The sequence below is a fragment of the Hylobates moloch genome, unplaced genomic scaffold (genome assembly GCF_009828535.3).
Source record: "Hylobates moloch isolate HMO894 unplaced genomic scaffold, HMol_V3 SCAFFOLD_5, whole genome shotgun sequence".
Classification (NCBI taxonomy): domain Eukaryota; kingdom Metazoa; phylum Chordata; class Mammalia; order Primates; family Hylobatidae; genus Hylobates; species Hylobates moloch.
The window spans coordinates 97,818,170-97,840,514 of NW_026652280.1; the positions used below are offsets into that span (position 1 = coordinate 97,818,170).

Genomic DNA, 22,345 nt, shown 5'->3' on the forward strand with positions numbered 1-22,345 from the left:
AGTGAGTCTGGTGGTGGCAAGACAAGGAATTTCTTCCTTGAAAGCATCATCTCCTCTGCAAAAGGGAGGCAGATCACACTACAAGAGGAGCCATGAGAGAAGAAGAGACTATTGGTCTGCTGGAAAAATGAACAGATAGGGAAAGATCAGCATGGAGGGCTGCTGGTCAGAGAAACCTGAGAAGTTGCTTGGCTGCCCTCCAGGTAGGTGAAGCCTGGAGATCCTGGACTGGAGACTGGGCATCTGCACTGGCCAAGTGTTGAAATCTACAGTAAGAGGCAAAAGCAAATCTTGACTCAATTTTTCTCTTCCTCAGTCCCTGTGTCTCCTCCTGTCCTCACCCTCAACTCTGCTGAGGCCCTGACTTTTGAAGGAGCCACTGTGACACTTCACTGTGAGGTCCAGAGAGGTTCCCCACGAATCCTATACCAGTTTTATCATGACGACATGCCCCTGGGGAGCAGCTCAACACCCTCTGTGGGAAGAGTGTCCTTCAGCTTCTCTCTGACTGAAGAACATTCAGGGAATTACTACTGCACAGCTGACAATGGCTTTGGTCCCCAGCGCAGTGAGGCGGTGAGCCTTTTTGTCACAGGTAAGTGCTGGGTTCCTGCCAATCACCCATCCCTGGCCGAGTTCTTTCTCACCCATTCCTTTAAAAATCTGTTTGCACTGTCCAGTTTCCTCCCCTAGTCAACTTAATCCGCTTCTTGTCAACTTAATCCGCTTCTTGGCTTCCTCCTCAACTAACTAGCAGGGGTTCTCAGTCCTCATAAGTCCTGGCTCAGCCAGACCCCTCAAACAGCTCAGTAGATTCCCCAGCTTTTACCAGATGAACTTATTTATTGTATTTTCTCCTCATTCCTTGTATGTTCTAACAGTATGCCAATTTTTCTTGATGCACAGAGCGTGTCCTACTTCTCTACTGACATTTACATATAAACTTAGCTACAAGCACAGTCTTATAGATAACTATTGGTCAAGACCTTAAATTCTCCAAAGGATTTCCAATCTTATGGTAGATTTGGGGAAAGCTGCTGGTGAACAAAGGGGGAAATGGCTCCCTAGGAACCAGCTCCTCAAACTTCTGGAGTTTTTATGATCCCTTGTTTCCTAACCCGCTAAAATCAGTATCATTTTATTGCATTATTTTAAAAAACTATTGTTGAAGTATGACATACATTCAACAAACGTGTGCAAATTGTATGTGTATGATTTGCTGTCATTATAGGAGTTAAGCTGCTTCTGTTTTTACTTCAATCTTTGTTTATTAGAAACTGGGGGAAAGTTTATTTTCTTTTCAGAGAAGCAAAATGGTATGATAGAAAAATCTTAAGCCTGATGTGTCAGACATGCCCCTAGCATAACTTGTTGAGTAAAGAGGTTATTTTTAAAATGTGAATGTTCTGAGACTACTCCAAAGTCAGAGCCAAATCTATCTAGGAAGCTTCTAGACTTCACTCAATCTGTATCCCATTATCATGTTTTTATCCATGTTTTGCTTTCTTCTCATATTTAGCAGCATCTTAAGGCTCTGTATTTTCTGTTCCTTGACTGTCACCCTTAATGCCAGTAGAATGTAAGCTTCATGAGAACAGAACTGCATCCATCTTGGTCTCCACAACATCCCTGTGCCTACTTAGTATTTGGCACACAGTAGGTCCTCAGTCAACATTTGTAATTTAGTGGACAGATGATATGACAAGATGATAAGAGAGGATTTTAAAAAATCATCTAGCAAAGCCCAAGAGGAAAAAAAAACAAAGGTATTTTATAAATGAAATACGAATTTGAAGCAGTAAGAATAGAATGGATACCTTTGAAAACCGTTAATTGAATGAAGAACCAATTTGAGAAAACAATACAGAATACAAAGTAGAAAGATACAGAAATAAAGGCAAAAATTATAATATGGAAATCAGACAATGGAGCCCCCCCCTCCATTATCCAGTTATGTGGATAATTAAAATGGAGACCCTCAGAAAATTGAACCGGAGTAAAATGAAGCTCAAAGATGTAGTAGAAATTGTTGGGAAGTAAAGAAAACTTGAATATGTAGATCAGAACATATATGTTTACGAAGTTATTGACCTTTGAGGTTAAAAAAATATATATGTGTATATGATTATGGGGAAAAAAGCAGTCATCTCAGAAAGAAAAATATCAAGTTAGTCTTAGACTTTGCAGCACACTCAATACCAAAGAGAGAGGAGGTTCAGACTTGGACCTGCGAGGGAAGAATAATAACTGAAAATTTTATATCAAAAAGGCATCATCAAAAATACAGGGATTCAGGAAACTGAGAATGCACTAAGCCTTCTGGAAAAACCACCTAATGACAAAATCTAGCCCAACAAGATGTAAATGAATATAAAAGACTCATAATGAGGAAACCACATTATGACTGGCTCTCAACCCTGGCTGCACATTAGACTCATCAAAGACCTTTATAAAAGACACATTACTAAGCCCCTCTCCAGACTAATTCAATTCAGAATCTCACAGATGGGGCCACAGAATCAATATGTTTTGACACGACCTCAAGTGAGAGTATTGTGTAGACAAGATTGGAAACCACTGATTTAGATATAGAAACAAAGGCTAATCAACTGTGAGAATTATGGTCACAGAATAGAAAGTAACTATTATGAACACTGAAAATGTAAAAAAAAAAATGTAACAAAGAAAAATCAGTTAGTCAGAGGAAGGAGAGGAAGTAAAGGAACAATCATTTCCTCATGATTATTATTATTTCAGAGTAAATTGTGAATTATTTCACAATTCAAAAAGAATGGACAGTTTTAAAAAATTGGTGACAGATTTCAAAATGTCCATTTTGTAAATCGTTTCTGAATACTTTGTCAACAGTTACTTATCATTAATGGCTTATACTTCACTAAAATTCCATGGAAAACCAACTAGTAGCCTGTAGGGTCACATAGGAGAGAACAAGTGAATTCTTCGGATGGCGCAACCATAGATGTTAGGACTGACAAAAAAATAAATAATAAAAATAAACCTGTGCATTGATATGATCATAAATGATCAGGGAAAGAGGAAACAGAAACTCTCACACACCATTATTACAAGTGTCAATTGGTTCAACCTTTTCGTCTTAATTGACACATTGTAATTATATATATTTATGGAAGTACATTTTGATATTTTGATACATATACATGGTATATAATGATCAAATTAGGATATTTAATGTACCCATCATCTCATGCATTTATCATTTCTTTGGAATAAAAACATTCAAAAGCCTCTCTTCTAGCTTTTTTGTAATATATTATAACTGACTGTTAACCGTCATCACCCTACTGTCCAATAGAACAGAATTTATTCCTCCTGTTGAATTACAACTTTATACCCATTGACCAACTTCTCCCTATCCTCCTCTTCCCTCTCCCCTCCCCAGTCTCTGATAACCACAGTTCTATTCTCTGCTTCTATAGTATCAACTTTGTTTTTTTTAGATTCAAAATATGAGTGAAATCATGCAGTATCAGTCTGTCTGTGCCTGGCTAATTTCATTAAATATGACATCCTCCAGGTCTTTTCATATTGCTGCAAATCACAGGATTTCATTATTTTTTATGGCTGAATACTATTCCATTGTGTATATATTCCACATTTTATTTATTTATTCATCTGCTGGGGGGCACTTAGATTGCTTGTATATCTTGGCTATTGTGAACAGGGCTGCAATAAACTTGAGAGTGCAGATATCTCTTCAACATAGCGACTTTATTTCCTTTGAATATCCACCCAGCAGTGAAATTGCTGGATAATATGGTAGCTCTATTTTTATTTTATTGAGAAACTTCCATGCTGTTTCTTGTAGTGGCTGTACTAATTTACAATGCCACCAGCAATGTAAGGAATCCTTCCTCTCCACAACCTAACCAACACTTGTTTTCTTCTGACTTTTTGATAACAGTCATTCTAACTGGAGTGAGGTTATACTTCATTGGCGTTTTAATTGTATTTCCCCAATAATTAGTGATATTGACCATTTTTTTCATGTACCTGTTGTCCATTTTTATGTCTTCTTTAGAGAAATGTCTGTTAAAGTCTTTTGCCCATTTTTTAATCAGCTTGTTTGGTTTTTTCCTGTTAAGTTCTTTATATATTCTGGATATTAACACCTTGTCAGACATAGACTTTGCAAATGTTTTCTCCCGTTCTATAAGTTGTCTTTTTACTCTGTTAATTGTTTCCTTTGATGTGCAAATTCTTTCCAGCTTGATGTAATCCCACTTGTCTAATATTTGCTTTTGTTGCCTGTACTTTTGTATTTTAAAAGGTCCAGTCTTTTAGAAGAACAATTTGACATTATATGTTATTACTTAAAATGTTTGTATACTTCATCCCAGAAATCCCATGTCTAAGAATTTATCCTAAGAAATGCATGTGTAAATATACAAAAATATATCTACAGAATTACTTAACACAGCATTACTTGACATTTAAGAAGCAACAACATCCCAAACATCCATTAATGGGAAAATGCTTAAATGTATTATAGAATATCTATACAATGGAATACTTTGTCATTGTTAAGAATAATCAGGTAGGCTGGGCACGGTGGCTCTCGCCTGTAATCCCAGCACTTTAGGAGGCCGAGGCGGGCAGGAGGTTGGGAGTTCAAGACCAGCCTGACCAACATGGAGAAACCCTGTCTCTACTAGAAATACAAAATTAGCCGGGTATGGTTGTGCATGCCTGTAATCCCAGCTATTCGGGAGGCTGAGGCAGGAGAATCGCTTCAACCCGGATGGCGGAGTTTGTGCTGAGCCGAGCTCGCGCCATTGCACTCCAGCCTGGGCAACAAGAGTGAAACTCTGACTCAAAAAAATAAAATAAAATAAAATAAAATAAAATAAAATCAGGTAATATATTTCCAAAATTATCAAGTTGTAAATGTAAAAGTTGTACTTTATTGTCTGTAAATTATGCTTTAATAAAGATGAGTTTTAAAAGTTAGTGATGTAGATTTTTAAGTAATACCACAGAAAGATGCCCATAATATATTGCTAAGGGGAAAAAGCAGGTTGTAGACCAGTATGTTATTGTGATCCCATGTATGTGTGTGCTTTTAATGTATTTATTTATGTGTCTATGAGTATACTTATACATAGAAAAGATCTAGAAAGTATCACCAAATACTCAACAGAAGTAATTTCTGAAAAAAATAAAGAAAATGGTAAAACTTTTTATTTTTACGTAGATAATTCTGTAAAGTTTGATTTTATTAAATGAATAGCTGGGTTTTTCATTTTTTAAAAAATTTCAGTAGTTTTGGGGACCAGTTGGTGTTTGGTTACATAAGTAAGTTCTTTAGTAGTAATTTCCAAGATTTTGGTGCACTCATTACCAGAGCAGTGTACACTGAACCCAGTGTGTAGTACTTTATCCCTCACCCCACTCTCACTCTTCCACTGAATCTGCAGAATCTATTATATTATTCTTAGGACTTTGCATCCTCATAGCTTAGCTCCCACTGATAAGTGAGAACATACAATGTTTGGTTTTCCATTCCTGAGTTACTTAGAATAATGGTCTCCAACTCCATCCAGGTTGCTGTGAATGCCATTATTTTGTTCCTTTTTATGGCTGAGTAGTATTCCATAGTGTACACACACACACACACATGCACATGCATATATATAACATTTTCTTTATCCACCCCTTAATTGATGGGCATTTGGGCTGGTTCCATAGTTTTGCAATCATGAGTTGTGCTGCTATAAACACGTTTGTGCAAGTGTCTTTTTCATATAACGACTTCTTTTCCTCTGGGTAGATACCCAGTAGTGAGATTGCTGTATGAAATGGTAGTTCTACTTTTAGTTCTTTAAGGAATCTCCATACTGTTTTCACAGTGGTTGTAATAGTTTACATTCCCACCAGCAGTCTAAAACTGTTCCCTTTACGCCACATTCATGCCAACATCTATTATTTTTTGTTTTTTTAATTACGACCATTCTTGCAGGAGTAAGATGGTATCACATTGTGGTTTTCATTTGAATTTCCTTGATAGTGATGTTGAGCATGCTTACGTGTTTGCTGGCAATTTGTGTATCTTCTTTTGAAAATATTCTATTCATGTCCTTTGCCCACTTTTTGATGTGACTGTTTTTTCCTGATGATTTGTTTGAGTTGTTTGTTGATTCTGGATACTGGTCCAATGTCAGATGCATAGTCTGTGAATATTTTCTCCCACTCTGTGGGTTGTCTGTTTACTCTGCTGATTATTTCTTTTGCTGTGCAGAAGCTTTTAAGTTTAATTCAGACCCATTTATTTATTATTGTTTTTGTTGCATTTGCTTTGGGTTCTTGGTCATGAACTCTGCCTAAGCCAATGTCTAGAAGAGTTTTTTTAAGTATATTCCAGGGTTTATATGGTTTTGGGTCTCAGATTTATGTCTTTGATCCATCTTGAGTTGATTTTTGTGTAAGGTGAGAGATGAGGATCCAGTTTCATTCTTCTACATGTGGCTTGCCAATGATCCCAGCACCATTTGTTGCATAGGGTGCTCTTTCCTCATTTTGTGTTTTTGTTTCCTTTATCAAAGATCAGTTGGCTGTAAGTATTTGGCTTTATTTCTGTGTTCTCTCCTTCCATTGGTCTACCGGTCTGTTTTTATACCAGTACCATGCTGTTCTGGTAACTATAGCCTTGGAGTATAGTTCAAAGTCAGGTAATGTGATGCCTCCAGATTTGTTCTTTTTGCTTAGTCTTGCTTTGGCTATGTAGGCTCTTTTTTTGTTCCATATGAATATTAGGATTGTTTTTTCTAGTTCTGTGAAGAGTTACGTGGTATTTTGATGGGAATTGCATTGAATTTATAGATTGCTTTTGGTAGATGGCCATTTTCACAATATTGATTCTACCCATCCATGAGAATGGGATGTGTTTCCATTTAATTGTGTCATCTGCGATTTCTTACAGCAGTGTTTTATAGTTTTTCTTATAGATATCTTTCACTTACTTGTGAAGGTGTATTTCTAAGTATTTTATTTTTTGTAGGTGTCATAAACAAGTTTGAATTTTTTATTTGATTCTCAGCTTGGTCACTGTTGGTGTATAGCAGTGCTACTGATTTGTGTACATTGATTTTGTGTCCTGAAACTTTACTGAATTCATTTATCAGATCTAGGAGCTTTCTGGATGAGTCATTAGGGTTTCCTAGGTATACAATCATGTCATCAGTGAACAGCAACAGTTTGACTTCTTCCTCTTTATCAATTTGGATGTCCTTTATTTCTTTCTCTTGTCTGATTGTTCTGGCTAGGACAAAGAGCTGTTTTTAATTTTAAAAATACATGTGTCCCTAACTCATTTTCTCTCTCAGTTCCAGTGTCTCGCCCCATCCTCACCCTCAGGGTTCCCAGGGCCCAGGCTGTGGTGGGGGACCTGCTGGAGCTTCACTGTGAGGCCCTGAGAGGCTCTCCCCCAATCCTGTACTGGTTTTATCATGAGGATGTCACCCTGGGGAGCAGCTCAGCCCCCTCTGGAGGAGAAGGTTCTTTCAACCTCTCTCTGACTGCAAAACATTCTGGAAACTACTCATGTGAGGCCAACAATGGCCTAGTGGCCCAGCACAGTGACACAATATCACTCAGTGTTATAGGTAAGTTGACCTAACCAGCAGCACAAAAATAAAAAGACCATCTCCCCTAACTTTACCAGTAACCAAGATCGGAGGTACGGTTTCTAGAGTCATTTGCTGTGTGACATCTTGTCAGGCTTGGTGCCTACACAGCCTCCATCACTGAATTTTGTATCCTACGCATTCAGGAACTTGCACCTTCCCTTCCCTTGCTGTACTTTTCCTGCTAGCAGCAGTCCAGCCACCATGACCAAAATTCCCCTAACATAGGAGTAAAGGCTTTCAAAATACAAACTATATTCTGGCCAACAGTGATAGTAAGAAAGAAAGTTATAAAGTTCTGTGTGCTTCACCTTGGAAGAGATTTAGTTGTGGTTTTCTCTGTCTGCCAATCAATAAAGAGGCCAACACAATTCTCTTATTGGCTCACACATTTCTCTCTAGCCTCTCCTGCCCCTGTCTCAGAGTGGGTTGGGTCCCCACCTAAGACCCTTGTTAGAAGACATAATTCTTCTGCCTCCTTACCTGCTCCTGTTCCATTCAGCAACATCAAGATCTTCCATGCATCCTTGTCACAGGCAGATTCCTAGTTATGCTCATTCTCAATGAAGGCTTTGGCACTGTACTTTCAGTCCTTCTCCATACACCACAATCTGCCATCATTTCATGAGTCTCATGGTCACATGTATAACCCCCTTAACACCATGGCCTATCCTCTCCACACCAGTCAGCCACTCCCACATACATACACAACTTCATCTCCAAAAGGACAATTTTAAGCCCTTATTATCTGACAACCACCCCCTGGCCTTCTGCTTGCGTCAGCCCCTCCTATCACTATTGTTCTCAGACCTTGACAGAACTCCCAGGTCATTAATACCTCCACTAATTCCCTACTCCACTAGACAATAACCCCCTCCACTCCCGCCACCAAATTGAGTGTCTAGCTCTGTATCCACCCAGTAACTCATCTCTCCTTTTCCTAAAATATAGAGGAGAGGACTTCCCTCCCTATAGGTGAACATCTCCATCTGGTCTCCAGATTTCATCATTTTGTGCATTCTCAGAAGCTATACAACTGATTATCCCTTTCTCTTCTGTGGCCCCAACATCTCTGTCTCTGTAGGATCCTTTGCACTGGCATGTAACATGGTATATCTCTCCCATATCCAAGGAAAATGCTCTCTTGGTCCCACTTATGCCTCCATACACTACCCCTTCATGGCTAAACTTCCAAAAACAGTCAGTTACCCCGGTTGTCTCCATGTCCTCATTGTCCACTAGGCTCTAATCTACTAGGTTTTTCCAAGCTCTCCACCAAAATGTTTCTCACAAAGGTCACCGATGACCTTCAAGGCTTTAAATCCAATGGCCATTTTTCAAACCTCATCTTCCTTGACATCTCAGATATATTCCATGTTGTTTACCATTTCTTCCTTCTTGAAACCCTCCCTTCAGTGAATCTATCTTCTTCTGGCTCTCTTCTCTCCCTGGCCACTTCTTCAGTCTTCTTTACTGGCTCCACCTTTTATAGAAAACCTTTAAGCATTGGCATGTTCCAGAACTTTGACTTATGCCTGCTTTTCTAAATCCTTTCTCTGGATGATCCTGGGTATGTCATGTATAAATGGCCTTGTCATCTATAAATAATGATTCCTAAACTTCTATCTCTAAAAGGGACCTCCCACTTGAGCATCTGCACATGACATATCTTCACTCAAATATCTCAAAAACATATCAATCTGAGCATCTCTAAAACTGAACTGCTGACATTCCCTTCCTCTTTCAAGGGTTCCTACCTCTGTGAAACACATCTCTTCTCAACAGATACACAAAGCAGAAACAGAGGAGTCATCCTCAACATTTCTCTTCCTCACCCCTCACAGCCAGTTAATCATTAAGTCTTGTTGATTTGACTTCCTAAATAATTCTTGGGTCTCTATCTCTACCACCTCTATCTAGACAAGTCCACCATCATTTTGACTACTACAGTGCCATTCATCTATCCCTCAATTCCACTTCTGTTCCACCACAGTCCATTTCATGCACAGAGGTCAAAATGGTCTTTTAAAAGGGACTAATTTGATCATCTCACAGCCCTGCATAGATAGACTTATAGACTTCCCATTGCTCTGTGAAGAAGGATCAAAATCCTTTCATGGCTTATGAAGTCCAGCCTAGATCTCCAGTCTCCTATTTCATGGTACTTTGCAGACTCTTCTCAGCATGATGCCACTTTATTTCAATAATTCAAATGTGCCAGTCTTATTCCCAACTCAGGGCCTTTGCACATACTGTTTGCCTGCCTGGTGCACTCTCCACCTCCATCATCAACTGATTAATTTCAATGTTAATTTCAAAGGTCATTTTGTGAGGAAGCTTTCTTTGACTAACACATACATTTCATAGCACCCTGTCTTTTATCAATTATCAAAGTTTTAATTCTAATTTACTGTATTTTTATTTAATTGCTGCCTCTCATCCTTTTAGATTGTAGGCTCTATGAGACCAGCAACTATGTCTTTCTCATCATTGATTCCCTAGCATGTCATGCCATTCTTGGGTCTTATTAAATGCCCAATTAATTTTTATTTTTGCTCAACTTTTTAAAAAATTTTTGTTCGATTAATTTTTGATGGATACATGAATGTAAAAATGAGCAAATAACTTGACAATACTCATTCTCTTGTGGGCCCTATTTCCGATGCAGCCCAGATGCAATTACATCCCTGGTGATGTAAGCAGCAAGTCTCTCCTGTTCTTCATTTTCTGTTGAAACGATTTCTCCTCTCTCCAACTGTCTTTTTACCTCTAAGACACCTGAGTTTCAGTTTAATCTTTGTTTTCACATTCTTCAAACACATTTGAGTTTGTATATTCCAGTATTCCAAGCTGTTTATAGCACTACACAAATGTTGTTTCTGGAGATCTGAAAATGTTGCTGAGTTTTGAGTAATGTCACAAGGGCATTAAAAACTGAGAAAAACATTTTTCCATTTGAAATGTCTTTAGCATGAAGGAATATATTTTAGCAGAAGCAGCTGACACATAACGTTTTTCCTCCCTCAGTTCCAGTATCTCGTCCCATCCTCACCTTCAGGGCTCCCAGGGCCCAGGCTGTGGTAGGGGACCTGCTGGAGCTTCACTGTGAGGCCCCGAGAGGCTCTCCCCCAATCCTGTACTGGTTTTATCATGAAGATGTCACCCTGGGTAAGATCTCGGCCCCCTCTGGAGGAGGAGCCTCCTTCAACCTCTCTCTGACTACAGAACATTCTGGAATCTACTCCTGTGAGGCGGACAATGGTCTGGAGGCCCAGCGCAGTGAGATGGTGACACTGAAAGTTGCAGGTGAGTGGGCCCTGCCCACCAGCAGCACATCCAAGAACTGACTGTGCCTGCTCTCCCCACAGCTGAAAATGGAGCCACAGAGCTCCTCAGGGCTGTTTGCTCGTGTGGCATCCCAGCACACTTCGTGCCTGCAGAACCTCCCTGTGAAAGTCTCGGATCCTTTGTGGTATGGTTCCAGGAATCTGATGTTTCCCAGCAGTCTTCTTGAATGTGATCAAAGCACCTCACTAAAAATGCAAATAAAACTTTTTTAGAACATAAACTATATTCTGAACTGAAATTATTATATGAAAGTGAAACCAAAGAATTCCGAGTATATGTTTCTCTGCCCTAGAAAAGATTAGGCTGTTTTTTGTCCAGATTATTCTCTCATTGACTTCTAACAAGCCTCTACTCTTGAGTTTCTTTCATTACTGGGGATGTAAATGTTCCTTACATTTCCACATTAAAAATCCTATGTTAACATGAGCTATGTGTACAGCCCTTCAGGAGACACACTCGGTGATCTTTAAAGCAAGAGACGCAGGTGACCAGGGTGGAGAATGGGGAGCAGGATGACATGGAATGGAAATGGACATCCATCAACCAAATTCCTCTATTCTCAAAGCTGTTCTTTGATCTCTTTCAGTTAAGTGTAATAACCCAAGGAAAGCTGCTTCTAGTGAGCTTTGAATCTTTTTGGTGATGACTTCCTACAAGCCAAACTTTGAAACCTCTGTTTAGAGGGACCCAGTGTTTAGCAAAAGTATGCTAAGGGGTGTTGAGATGAATTTCTAGACTTGGCTCTGAAGATAACTAGCTGTATGACATTGGCCAAGCACATTTTCCCATGCTGACCTCAATTTCCACACCCATAAAGTGGGAAAATCAGACTAGATGAAAATCACGATCATCCCTTGTGCTAGAATTCTATGATTTTGGTAGACAGGGAATATGGATTATGCAGACTTACAGGTTCCTAGAAGGAGTTGTGCAAAAGTAAAAGCAGGTTGTACCTGCTCCTGGAATATATCCTGGAGAAACAGGAGACCATACAATTGTATGCAATCACCATTCTGGTCATGTAAAGCAAAATATACACTGATGCTCTTATTCCCTTTGGCAATGTGCCTGGGTATCATAAGGAATAGACAGAGTCACATAAGCAGGTTGATCTGGGCATGCTAATCCAGGATCCAGCAACTCACAAAGTAGCCAGTGCAACTATCTCATTGTTATCCAGGAGGTGATGACTTTAGATTTGGGTTTTCCCATTCAGTCAGCTCATTCTTCTTCCCCCACCAGCAGCACCAACCTCAACCAATTTTCCCGAGATTTGCAGGGGCTCTCCCCACACAGTTTACACACCTATCCCTTAGAGCCAGCACACAGGCATGTACCATGGACCGAGGGCTGCTCCATCTTTCCTCACAATACAGCAAACCAACACATCACACCTCCCACATTCTATATTTATGATTTCATGATTTTCTGCTCATCCTCACTCCCTTGTTTCTATAATTCTCTGTTTCAAATACATGTTATTTCTGCTGCTGCTGTTATAACAGCTAAAGGGTTTCTTGCTCAGCCTGAATGAATTGTGTCTGAATCCTGAAACTAGGACCCAGGTCATAGAGACCGGGAACTGCCAGAAAAGGAAATATTATTTCTTATTATCATCATGACCAATGGCATCATCATCAACACTCACTGAGCCTTCACCAGGTTCCAGGCTCTGTGCTAAATGTTTAATATGCAATATCTCATTTAATTATTAAGATAAACATGTAAGGATAAATTTTAAACCATTGTATTCCCTATTTGCAGAAAAGAAACTGAGGTTTAGAGAAGTGAAATAACTAGCTTGCAGACACACAGCTAGCCAGGGTAAAGCCAGGTTGAAGCATGGTCCTCTCTAACTCTTCACATCAGTCTGATACATGATGACATTTTCTCATCCATTGTGGCCACTTTTTAACACAACATTTTATTTTTAGTAATTTGTTATTCTGAAAGAACATGTGAATCTTTGTGATGAAAAAAATCAAATAATACAAAAGTGCCAATATTGAAAATAAAGGTCTCTTTCTACCTGCTCATGTCACTTCTTACGCACATGTTCTCCAGACATAACCACTGTTAACTGTTTCATGTGTATGCTTCTAGAAATATTCTACAAACCTAAAGGTATATAATTTTTAGAAAGCTAGAATAATATTACACATATAATTATGCCAGTTGCATTTTTTAACTTAAAAATACATCCTGACTTTTGTTTAAGAAATGTATCTTGGATATCATTCATATTTCATTACCTAATCCAGTAGATTGTCTCTAATTTTTAGCTCTTATAAAAATGCTACAATAGAAATTCTTGTAGAAATATATTGGCATATTTTAAGTCAGTATCCCTAAAGGAGATGGCCCTAGAAGTAGGACTTGAACTCCTGGTCTCAAGTGATCCTCCTGCCTCACACTCCCAAATCGCTGGGATTACAGGTGTGAGCCACTACACCTGGCCCACTAGAAGTAGATTTGTTGGGTCAAAGTTTATGTGCACTTTAAATTTTGTAGATATTGCCAAATTGCCATTCAAGGAAGTGTGTTAACTTTGTATTACCACCTAGGGCATATGTAGGTGCCTGTTTATCTACAAGCTAATCAGTATGATCAGTCTGTTTAAGCTTTGCCAACCTGAAAAATAGAAAAAAGAATAGTATTGTATGGTTGTCTTTGTGTTTAGTTAATTAGTAATGAAGACAAGAATCTTTTTATATATTTATTGTCTGTTTGAAGTTTTCAGTGATTTATACACTTTTTACAGTTTTCTATTGGATATTTTTGTACACTGAAAGCTATTAGTAGGTCAAAGTAATTAGCTTTATCATCTATATTTTAATCTACTTTCCAAGATTGAGATATGACTTTTTACATTTGTTTATGATACCTTTTGTTTCTTACACATGTTAGAAGCAGGAACTGTTGTTGACTCTTTGTTCTCTTTCAGTTCCGGTGTCTCGCCCCATCCTCACCCTCAGGGCTCCCGGGGCCCATGCTGTGGTGGGGGACCTGCTGGAGCTTCACTGTGAGGCCCTGAGAGGCTCTCCCCTGATCCTGTACCGGTTTTATCATGAGGATGTCACCCTAGGAAATAGCTCGGCCCCCTCTGGAGGAGCGTCCTTCAACCTTTCTCTGACTGCAGAACACTCTGGAAACTACTCCTGTGAGGCCGACAATGGCCTCGGGGCCCAGCGCAGTGAGACAGTGACACTTTATATCACAGGTAAGTTTCCCGTGCCCGGGCCACAGATGCAGGCAAAATGTTTCCTCCGCGGACCCTCTGATAACCCTCACAGTGCTTGATCAGGAAGGCACTCCTCAGGGAGAAGTAACACAGCTGGCGGCTCTCTAAACTGTTATATTTCCTGAAGTGCTTCTGAAGTGATGGCGTTGGGGCTGAGAGCGCGGGTTGGCGGGCGTGGGGCAAGAGCGCCACTGACTTTAGAGCTCCTCACCTGCCTGCCTCCTCTCTCACTGGCCACCGGCCACCCTGACCCTGGACACTTGCCTCAGGCGCAGAGAGGGCTTCCTCACAAAGACGGGAGCCATCTTCTGTGCCACACCAGCCCCTGCTTAGCTGCTGAGGCCCTGCTCACCTAGGTTCACCCTCAGGCCCAGGCAGCAGCTTCCGGGAGCGGGCAGCTCCAGACCACAACCTCTCCTCTGGCTCACACACAGGGTCTTCCCCTCAGGGCTGACCGCGAATAGAAGTGGCCCTTTTGCCACAGGCGTCACCGGGGTCCTGCTCAGCATAGCAGGCCTTGCTGCTGGGGCACTGCTGCTCTACTGCTGGCTCTCGAGAAAAGCAGGTGGGTGACTCTGGACACACCGTGGCTTGAGTTCATGCCCTTCCCAGCAACGCTCCCTTGGGCCTCATGCTGCCTTTATGACCATCCCAGGCTCGCAAGAGCTCATCCTCTCTGTCCCTCAATCCTCTTCCTTTCCCTCTGGGTCCTCCAGAATTGCTTTTACCAAATGCACAGTTTCCAAAACAGACCTATAAGGTGGGAGACATCTTGATAAGATGTAGTTTATCCAAAATCATAAACTACAGAGTGTCTTCCTCTCGACCCTTACAAGACGCCCCCGCCAACGAATGGGAAGAAGAGGAGAAAAACTCGGAGAAATAGAAGTGAAAATAGAAACCAGATAGGATTTGGTAATTTTCGATTTTTTTAATGTACACTATTTTTATAGTTGATCAAGTCTGTTTTCCTGCCTGCAGCTACCAATCATTATCTTTAAAATCTCCAGGTTAAAGGATTATGGATTGTGGACTCCTGTTTCACATCTTAGCAAACCCCTCTGGCAGGGTCAGTACTTTTTGCCCAATCTGCTACCTCCCTGGGGCATAACAAAGAAAGATTCAGCCTTCAGTGACAGCAACTCCTGGCAGTTTCTAAGTGAGCCTTGCCTGAGCTGTGCTCCCACTGAGGGTCTCATCTTCCTGAATCCAATGCTTCTCTGCTTTCCTTTACAGGGGGAAAGCCTGCCTCTGACCCGGCCAGGTAAGAGCTGAGCTGCATTCCTGTGTGATTAGTGAAATGTCCACAGGGTGGAAAAATGGAATTGAATCTGATGATTACCAAGAGCACAGTTTCTGCCAGGTTCTGCTGAGCTGGGGTGTGGCCACTACCTGTTGTACCTCCCTGGGGATATCTCAAGGCAATTCCCAGGACTTTTGCACCCACCCCCTTAGCTATATAGGCTGTTATCTCATCAAGTATTAATTGCCTTTTCATTTATTAACCCACATCCTTGGACCATGGTTGGCTTGGTTGTCTGAATGACCACTATGACCACCAAGTCTTTCCATATCTTGAGATGACCTTAGCTCAGTCAACCTAGAAATCTCTGAAGATGCTGATCTCATCAACACCTCTTGTGGTAACAACTTAGAAGATGGAGCTGCACAACTTGGCCACCCAGAGAGGTCACTCTGCCAGCAGGAGGTAGTCCCTGTGAAGAAGGGGCCACCATCTTGTATCCCTAAGGCTGACTTTAGGAGCCTCACAAAGGCTCACAGCTATCCTTGGGCAAGCCCACGATAGCAGCATCCAAACCATGTAGAGCACCTCGGAGCCTTCTGGTCACTGATCTCTCTGAGCATGCAGGCTTTGGAGCCAGCTTTGAGCCTTGGCTCATCCCCTTTCTGATTACATGATCTTCATAAGTCACTTCTTGGAGCCTCCATTTGTTTCAGCTACAAAACGAGGATGAAATAGAACTAACATCGTATTGCTGTAAGCATCAGCACCATGCCTGTTACATACTAGATGACCATAAAGCCTGGAAACATATATAATGTGATTATGATTCATAATAGAACGCCCATGGGCAATTTGTTATATACTTGTTCATGTTGGCCTGGCAGCCACCCTGCAGTAAGAAGTCACTCACTGGGAGTGATCATTATAGCTACTTTGTCTGGATTCCAAAGAAACATTCACGTTTCTGTCTCACAGGAGCCCTTCAGACTCAGACTCCCGAGAGCCCACCTATCACAATGTACCAGCCTGGGAAGAGTTGCAACCAGTGTACAGTAATGGTGAGGCCCAAGGATCCTGCATTTGGCAGAAGCCAGAGGGCTGGTGTGGGAAAGGGGTGGGGCAGGAGATGGGGAGGGACTATGCTGAAGGCCTAGAGGGCTTTAGTCCTTCCAGAAAAGAGACTCTGGCTGGGGGAGGAGGAAGTATCTCTAACAAGAGGCAAGAACCTCAGCATCCTCTGAAACTTCAACTTCTTTCTAAGTAAATCCTAGAGGAGAAAATGTGGTTTACTCAGAAGTACGGATCATCCAGGAGAAAAAGAAACATGCAGGTAAGACCCAAGGATGTCTCTGTTCTGGCCCACCCTCAACTTAGACAGTATAGCTCAGTTTCTACCCCCTCAGCAGATCTGAGCCAGACAAGCATAGAGCCGCCCCTCCCACTGGGTCATAGGGCTTCTTTATTTGTGCCTACGCTGCTTCAGGTGAATCCAAGCCTCCCCTGCACTCTCCTTTCCCTATTCTCTGCAGAGAGCCCCAGTATAACCTGAATAACAAAACTATCTTTTTGGGCATTCGCTTAACCTCTCAGAGCTTCAGTATCCCTCTCCATAAACTGTGACTACTTCCCTACTGTCTTAGTTCTGACTCCTGTAACAGTGTACCATAAACTAGGTGACTTAAAGAACTAATATCTATTTCTCACAATTCTGGAGGCTGGAAGTCCAAGATCAAGGTGCCAGCATGGTCAGGTTCTTAGTGAGGGCCCTATTCCCAGTTTCCAGACAGATGACTCCTTGCTGTATCCCCCACACAGCAGAGAGAGAGGGAGAGATCATCTCTCGTGTCTCATCATGATAATCATCATGACATAATTGTCACCCAAAGGCTCCACCTCCAAATGCCATCACATTGGGGATTAGGTTTTAACCCATACATTTGGAGAGCAACACAAATATTTAGTCCATAGCACCTACCTACCTGTACTAGTTTCTGATTGCTGCTGTGACAAATTACCATAAATTTAGGAGGATGAAGCAGTACAAATTTATCATCTTACAGCTCTGTGGGTCAGAAGTCTGACACCGGTCTCACTGGGCTAAAATCACGGTGTTGGCAGGGCTGTGTTCCTCCCTGGAGGCCCATCCAGTTTCCTGGGCCGGTGTCCCCTTCCTTTCCCAAAGCCAGCAAAGTCACATTTCTCTAACCATTATTCCATAAACAGGCCTCCTTCTGACCTCACCTGAGAAAAGTCTTTGGGTTTTAGGGAGTCATATGAGTATATTGGGCTCATCTGGATAACCCAGAATAATCTCCCTATCTCAGGGTCTGTAATCCTAATCACATCTGAAAGGTCCTCTTTTCCATTTAGGGTAATATAGTCACAGGTTGCAGCAATTAGGGTGTGACATCTTTGGGGGCACATTATTACAGCTACTATGCTGTTTCATGGGGTAACTGTGGGGACTAAATGAGAAAATAGGTGTGGAAATGCTGTTGAAACCGCATAGGGTTGAGCAGCTGTGACGATGACTACATGCTGGAGGTCTGGCTGTGTCATCAGCCCTCACTCACAGTCGGTGGTTTGAAATGAGGGAATCCCAGCCCGGCTGCCTCCTTACTCAGAGCAGGAAAGAGGAACAAAATCCTTCGGGGCAGGCTTTTCTTTCTACCTCTGCTTCATAAAAAGTGCTGCGTGATTTTAGCCACTGTGCTTCCCTCTCTGGTTTTCCAATTATTCTTATATAAAGTCAAGTGACTTGTGTTTGTGCCTCATTCTTGGTTCTATAGCACCCCTCTGAGACATGTGAACTCATTCACTCTTACAAGCCCCTTTGAGGTATGCGCTGTTACTACTCCCATTTTACAGATGAGGAAACCGGGCATAGACACCTTAAATGACTTGCCTGAAATCTTACAGTCAATCACCAAACAGTCTTCTCCAGAGTTCAAACTCTGGACCAAACTCTGCTTCTTTGTGCAATTCCAGGGAGTCCTGATCCTCATTCCAAGCCAAAAGGGCAGGGCCTTGTCTGAAGAATGTCACATTTCTCTCCAGTTTGATGATAATATAACAATAATAATTTATAATATCTATCATGTGCTGAATAGTTCCTATTATGTGCTGGGTATAGTTCTATAAGTGCAATAAGTAAATATACTACATTTGTATTCATAGCTGTTAGAACTATATGTCATAGTTCTTATATAGAACTATGGCATGCATACATATGATAATAGAGAGAGAGAAAATGTATTGAATATAGCAATCAGGACTGTACCTGACACATAGAAACTGCTCAACACATGATGGATGATAGAAATAATATATGCACAGACACACAGATACGTGTGCACACACATATGTGTAAACTCATATAGCTTCACCACAACCTTACAGGCAGAGGATATTTTTATTCCTGTCATATAGATGAGGCAACCGAGGCAAGAGACGTTGAGTGGCTTCCCCCAGCCACAGAGGTGACAAGGCAGGTGGCAGGCTCAGTTTCAGGTGGCCTAGACCCTGATGGAGTGTGCTCTGTAAAACTTGCACCCGCCACACCTTCCCAGAACAATAATACCAATTATGCTCAAATAACTAACAAGATAAAAGACAAATGTCTTTCTCTTGAGAGCCTCGAGGCAGCTCAGAGTGGGCCACAAAGTGTGAAGGGGTGTTGAAGAGAGGGTCTGTCAGTGCTGAGAGGCTGAGGGAGTTAGGAATGGAGAGGGACAGGGTGAGCACCAACCAAGAGGAGTGGCTGACTCACCGCCCAGAGGGAGAGCTGGCCTCCGGGAGGCTCAGGGCCGGCCTGACAGCGCAGGCGCAAGGGGAGAGCTCCACGCCAGTCTTCCACAACTGAACACTTTCCTCTTTCCACAGTGGCCTCTGACCCCAGGCATCTCAGGAACAAGGTGAGTCTCCCCTTCTGCATGCCCTCCCCCACCCCCAGGCCCACCCTGGTGCTCACGCATGTGCTCTTGCCTCCTAGCATTCCCCTATCATCTACTCTGAAGTTAAGGTGGCATCAACCCCGGTCTCCAGATCCCTGTTCTTGGCTTCCTCAGCTCCTCACAGATGAGTCCACACATCTCTCCAACTGCTGTTTCAGCCTCTGCACCCCAAAGTTCCCCTTGTGGGAGGAGAAGCATTGAAGTGGGAAGATTTAGGCCGCCCCAGATCATATCTACTGGCCTTTGTTTCACATGTCCTCATTCTCAGTCTGACCAGAATGCAAAGCCCTGCTAGACTCTCACCTATTTCCTAGTTACAGCCCTGACTGGCAGGTTGTTTAATCCAGTGGCGAGGTGCTCCCACCCCAGGGCCCAGCACATCTCCTGGCTTCCTTAGTGGGCTTCAGCTGTGGTTGCTATTCTGAGTACTGCTCCCATCACACCCCCACAGAGGGGGTCTTACCACACAAAGGGAGAGTGGGCCTTCAGGAGATGCCGGGCTGGCCTAACAGCTCAGGTGCTCCTAAACTCCAACACAGAGTTCCTGCTTTGGGTGGATGCATTTCTCAATTGTCATCAGCCTGGTGGGGCTACTGCAGTGTGCTGCCAAATGGGACAGCACACAGCCTGTGCACACAGGACACGTAATGGATCTCCCCACGGGGGCTGCATTTCACACTCCTCCACCTGTCTCAAACTCTAAGGTCGGCACTTGACACCAAGGTAATTTCTCTCCTGCTCATGTGTCAGTGTCTACCTGCCCAAGTAAGTGGCTTTCATATACCAGGTCCCAAGTACCTCCCATCCTAACAGAAGTAACCCAGCAAGTCAAGGCCAGGAGGACCAGGGGTGCAGACAGAACACGTACTGGAACACAGGAGGTGCTCAATTACTATTTGACTGAATGAATGAATGAATGAACGAATGAATGAATGAGGAAGAAAACTGTGGATAATCAAACTGGCATAAAATCCAGTGTGCTCACTAGGAAATCCAGGAGGTATTTTGGCTTCCCTGAGTAAGAAATAATGGAAGAGAAGGAGCTTGGATGAGGAAACTGTCCAGCAAGAGGAAGGGCTTCTCACACTTTCATGTGCTTGTGGATCAGCGGAGGATCCTGTGAAAATACAGATACTGATTCGGTGGGTCTGTGTAGAGCTGAGACTGCCATTCTAACATGCTCCCAGGGGATGCTGATGCTGCTGGTCCTGGGACCACACTGCATGCATGTGAGGCCCTGTAGGTCTCAGCAGAGGCCCATGGAGAGGCAGTGTGTGGCTCTGGCTGCCCAGGGCCCAACTCGATTCACACGGATCATGCTGCTCCCTGGCCAGCCCTTGGCCACAGCACCACCAGCTGCTGTTGCTGAGAGGGCTTCTCTGTAACATGATGGCTTTCATCAGCCACCCTGGGAAGGGGAAAGTAGCTGCCACTATCTTTGTTTCCCCACCTCAGGCCTCACACTTTCCGATGAAAAGGGTGAATGTATACAACCTGAGCCCTCTCCATTCAGAGTTGTTCTCCCATCTCTGAACAATGGGATGTTCTCTTCCACTTTTATGATGTCCGTCACACCTTATCTTGATCTTTGCTCCCAGTGGATTGTACAGTGATCACTTTTAAGCCCCATGGCCCTGAAATAAAATCCTTCCAAGGGCATTGGAAGCTCACTCCACCTGCCACATGGCTTTTCATGCTTCCAAGTGTCAGGGCCTTGCCCAGATAGACAGGGCTGGCTCTGCTGCCCCAACCTTTCAAGGAGGAAACCAGACACCTGAGACAGGAGCCTGTATGCAGCCCAGTGCAGCCTTGTAGAGCACAAGGCTGGAGGCATTTGTTGTCACTACAGATATGCAACTAAAATAGAAGTGGAGCAAGAGAAATGCGTTCCCACCGAGGCCGCTTTTTTAGGCCTAGTTGAAAGTCAAGAAGGACAGCAGCAAGCATAGGCTCAGGATTAAAGAAAAAGAATCTGCTCACAGTCTGTTCTGGAGGTCACATCACCAACAAAGCTCACACCCTATGCAGTTCTGAGAAGGCGGAAGCACCAGTCTCAAAAGAGGAAATTTAGAATGTCTCATTGGGAGAGTAAGGTACCCTCATCTCAGAATGATAACTGCACAGTGGCAGAACAAACTCCACCCTAACGTGGATGGACCCCGTCCAGTCTGTTGAAGGCCTGAATATAACAAAAGGGCTGATTCTTCCTCAAGTAAGGGGGAACTCCTCCTGCTTTGGGCTGGGACATAAGTTTTTCTGCTTTTAGATGCAAACTGAAAAATGGCTCTTCTTGGGTCTTGAGCTTGCTGGCATATGGACTGAAAGAAACTACACTGTTGGATCTCCTGGATCTCCAGCTTGCTGACTGCAGATCTTGAGATGTGTCAGCCTCTACAGTCACAAGAGCTAATTCATTCTAATAAACCAATCTCTCTGTATGTGTGCGTGTGTGTGTGTGTGTATAAACGTATATGTGTTCGTGTACACAGATGAGGTGTATATCTGTGTGGTTACCTCATGGGTGCATGTGATTACACACAAAAAAACCACACACACACAAGCACACACATCCTGTTGGTTCTGTTTCTCTAGAGAACACTGACAAACACAATGATTAACAAGGGTGTGAGAACCAAATGGGCAGGCTAAGCGTCTGCTCTTGCGGCTGGACTTCCGTGAGAGGGAAGGCTTCCGTCTTTAGAACAGACACATTTTTCTAGTTTGCAGCCTTGTGCTGGTCCTGAGTGAAGAGGAAGGAGAAAGTGAACAAATACCCCATGCTTTAGCCTGGGATAGGACAGACCCAGTGAAATGGGTCTATCTTTAATTTAGAATGGGCAAACAAAGAGCAAACCTCAGCCTCGAATATAGTGTGGCCTGGAGAGGACTCGAGTTC

General features: G+C 42.6%; 1 protein-coding gene across 1 annotated transcript in view; it reads left to right on the forward strand.

Moving 5' to 3' along the window:
• Positions 1–21,887, forward strand: part of FCRL5 (Fc receptor like 5) — a 38,004-nt gene extending 16,117 nt beyond the window's left edge. Inside the window, exons 8-18 of the mRNA XM_032154090.2 lie at positions 317–595; positions 7,362–7,640; positions 10,689–10,967; positions 13,954–14,229; positions 14,699–14,815; positions 15,487–15,514; positions 16,472–16,554; positions 16,758–16,826; positions 19,379–19,410; positions 19,488–20,330; positions 20,438–21,887. Of these exons, the coding sequence (XP_032009981.1) occupies positions 317–595; positions 7,362–7,640; positions 10,689–10,967; positions 13,954–14,229; positions 14,699–14,815; positions 15,487–15,514; positions 16,472–16,554; positions 16,758–16,826; positions 19,379–19,410; positions 19,488–19,577 (1,532 nt within the window). The 3' untranslated portion in view covers positions 19,578–20,330; positions 20,438–21,887. The remainder of the gene's footprint in view (positions 1–316; positions 596–7,361; positions 7,641–10,688; positions 10,968–13,953; positions 14,230–14,698; positions 14,816–15,486; positions 15,515–16,471; positions 16,555–16,757; positions 16,827–19,378; positions 19,411–19,487; positions 20,331–20,437) is intronic.
• The last annotated feature ends 458 nt before the right edge of the window (positions 21,888–22,345 follow it).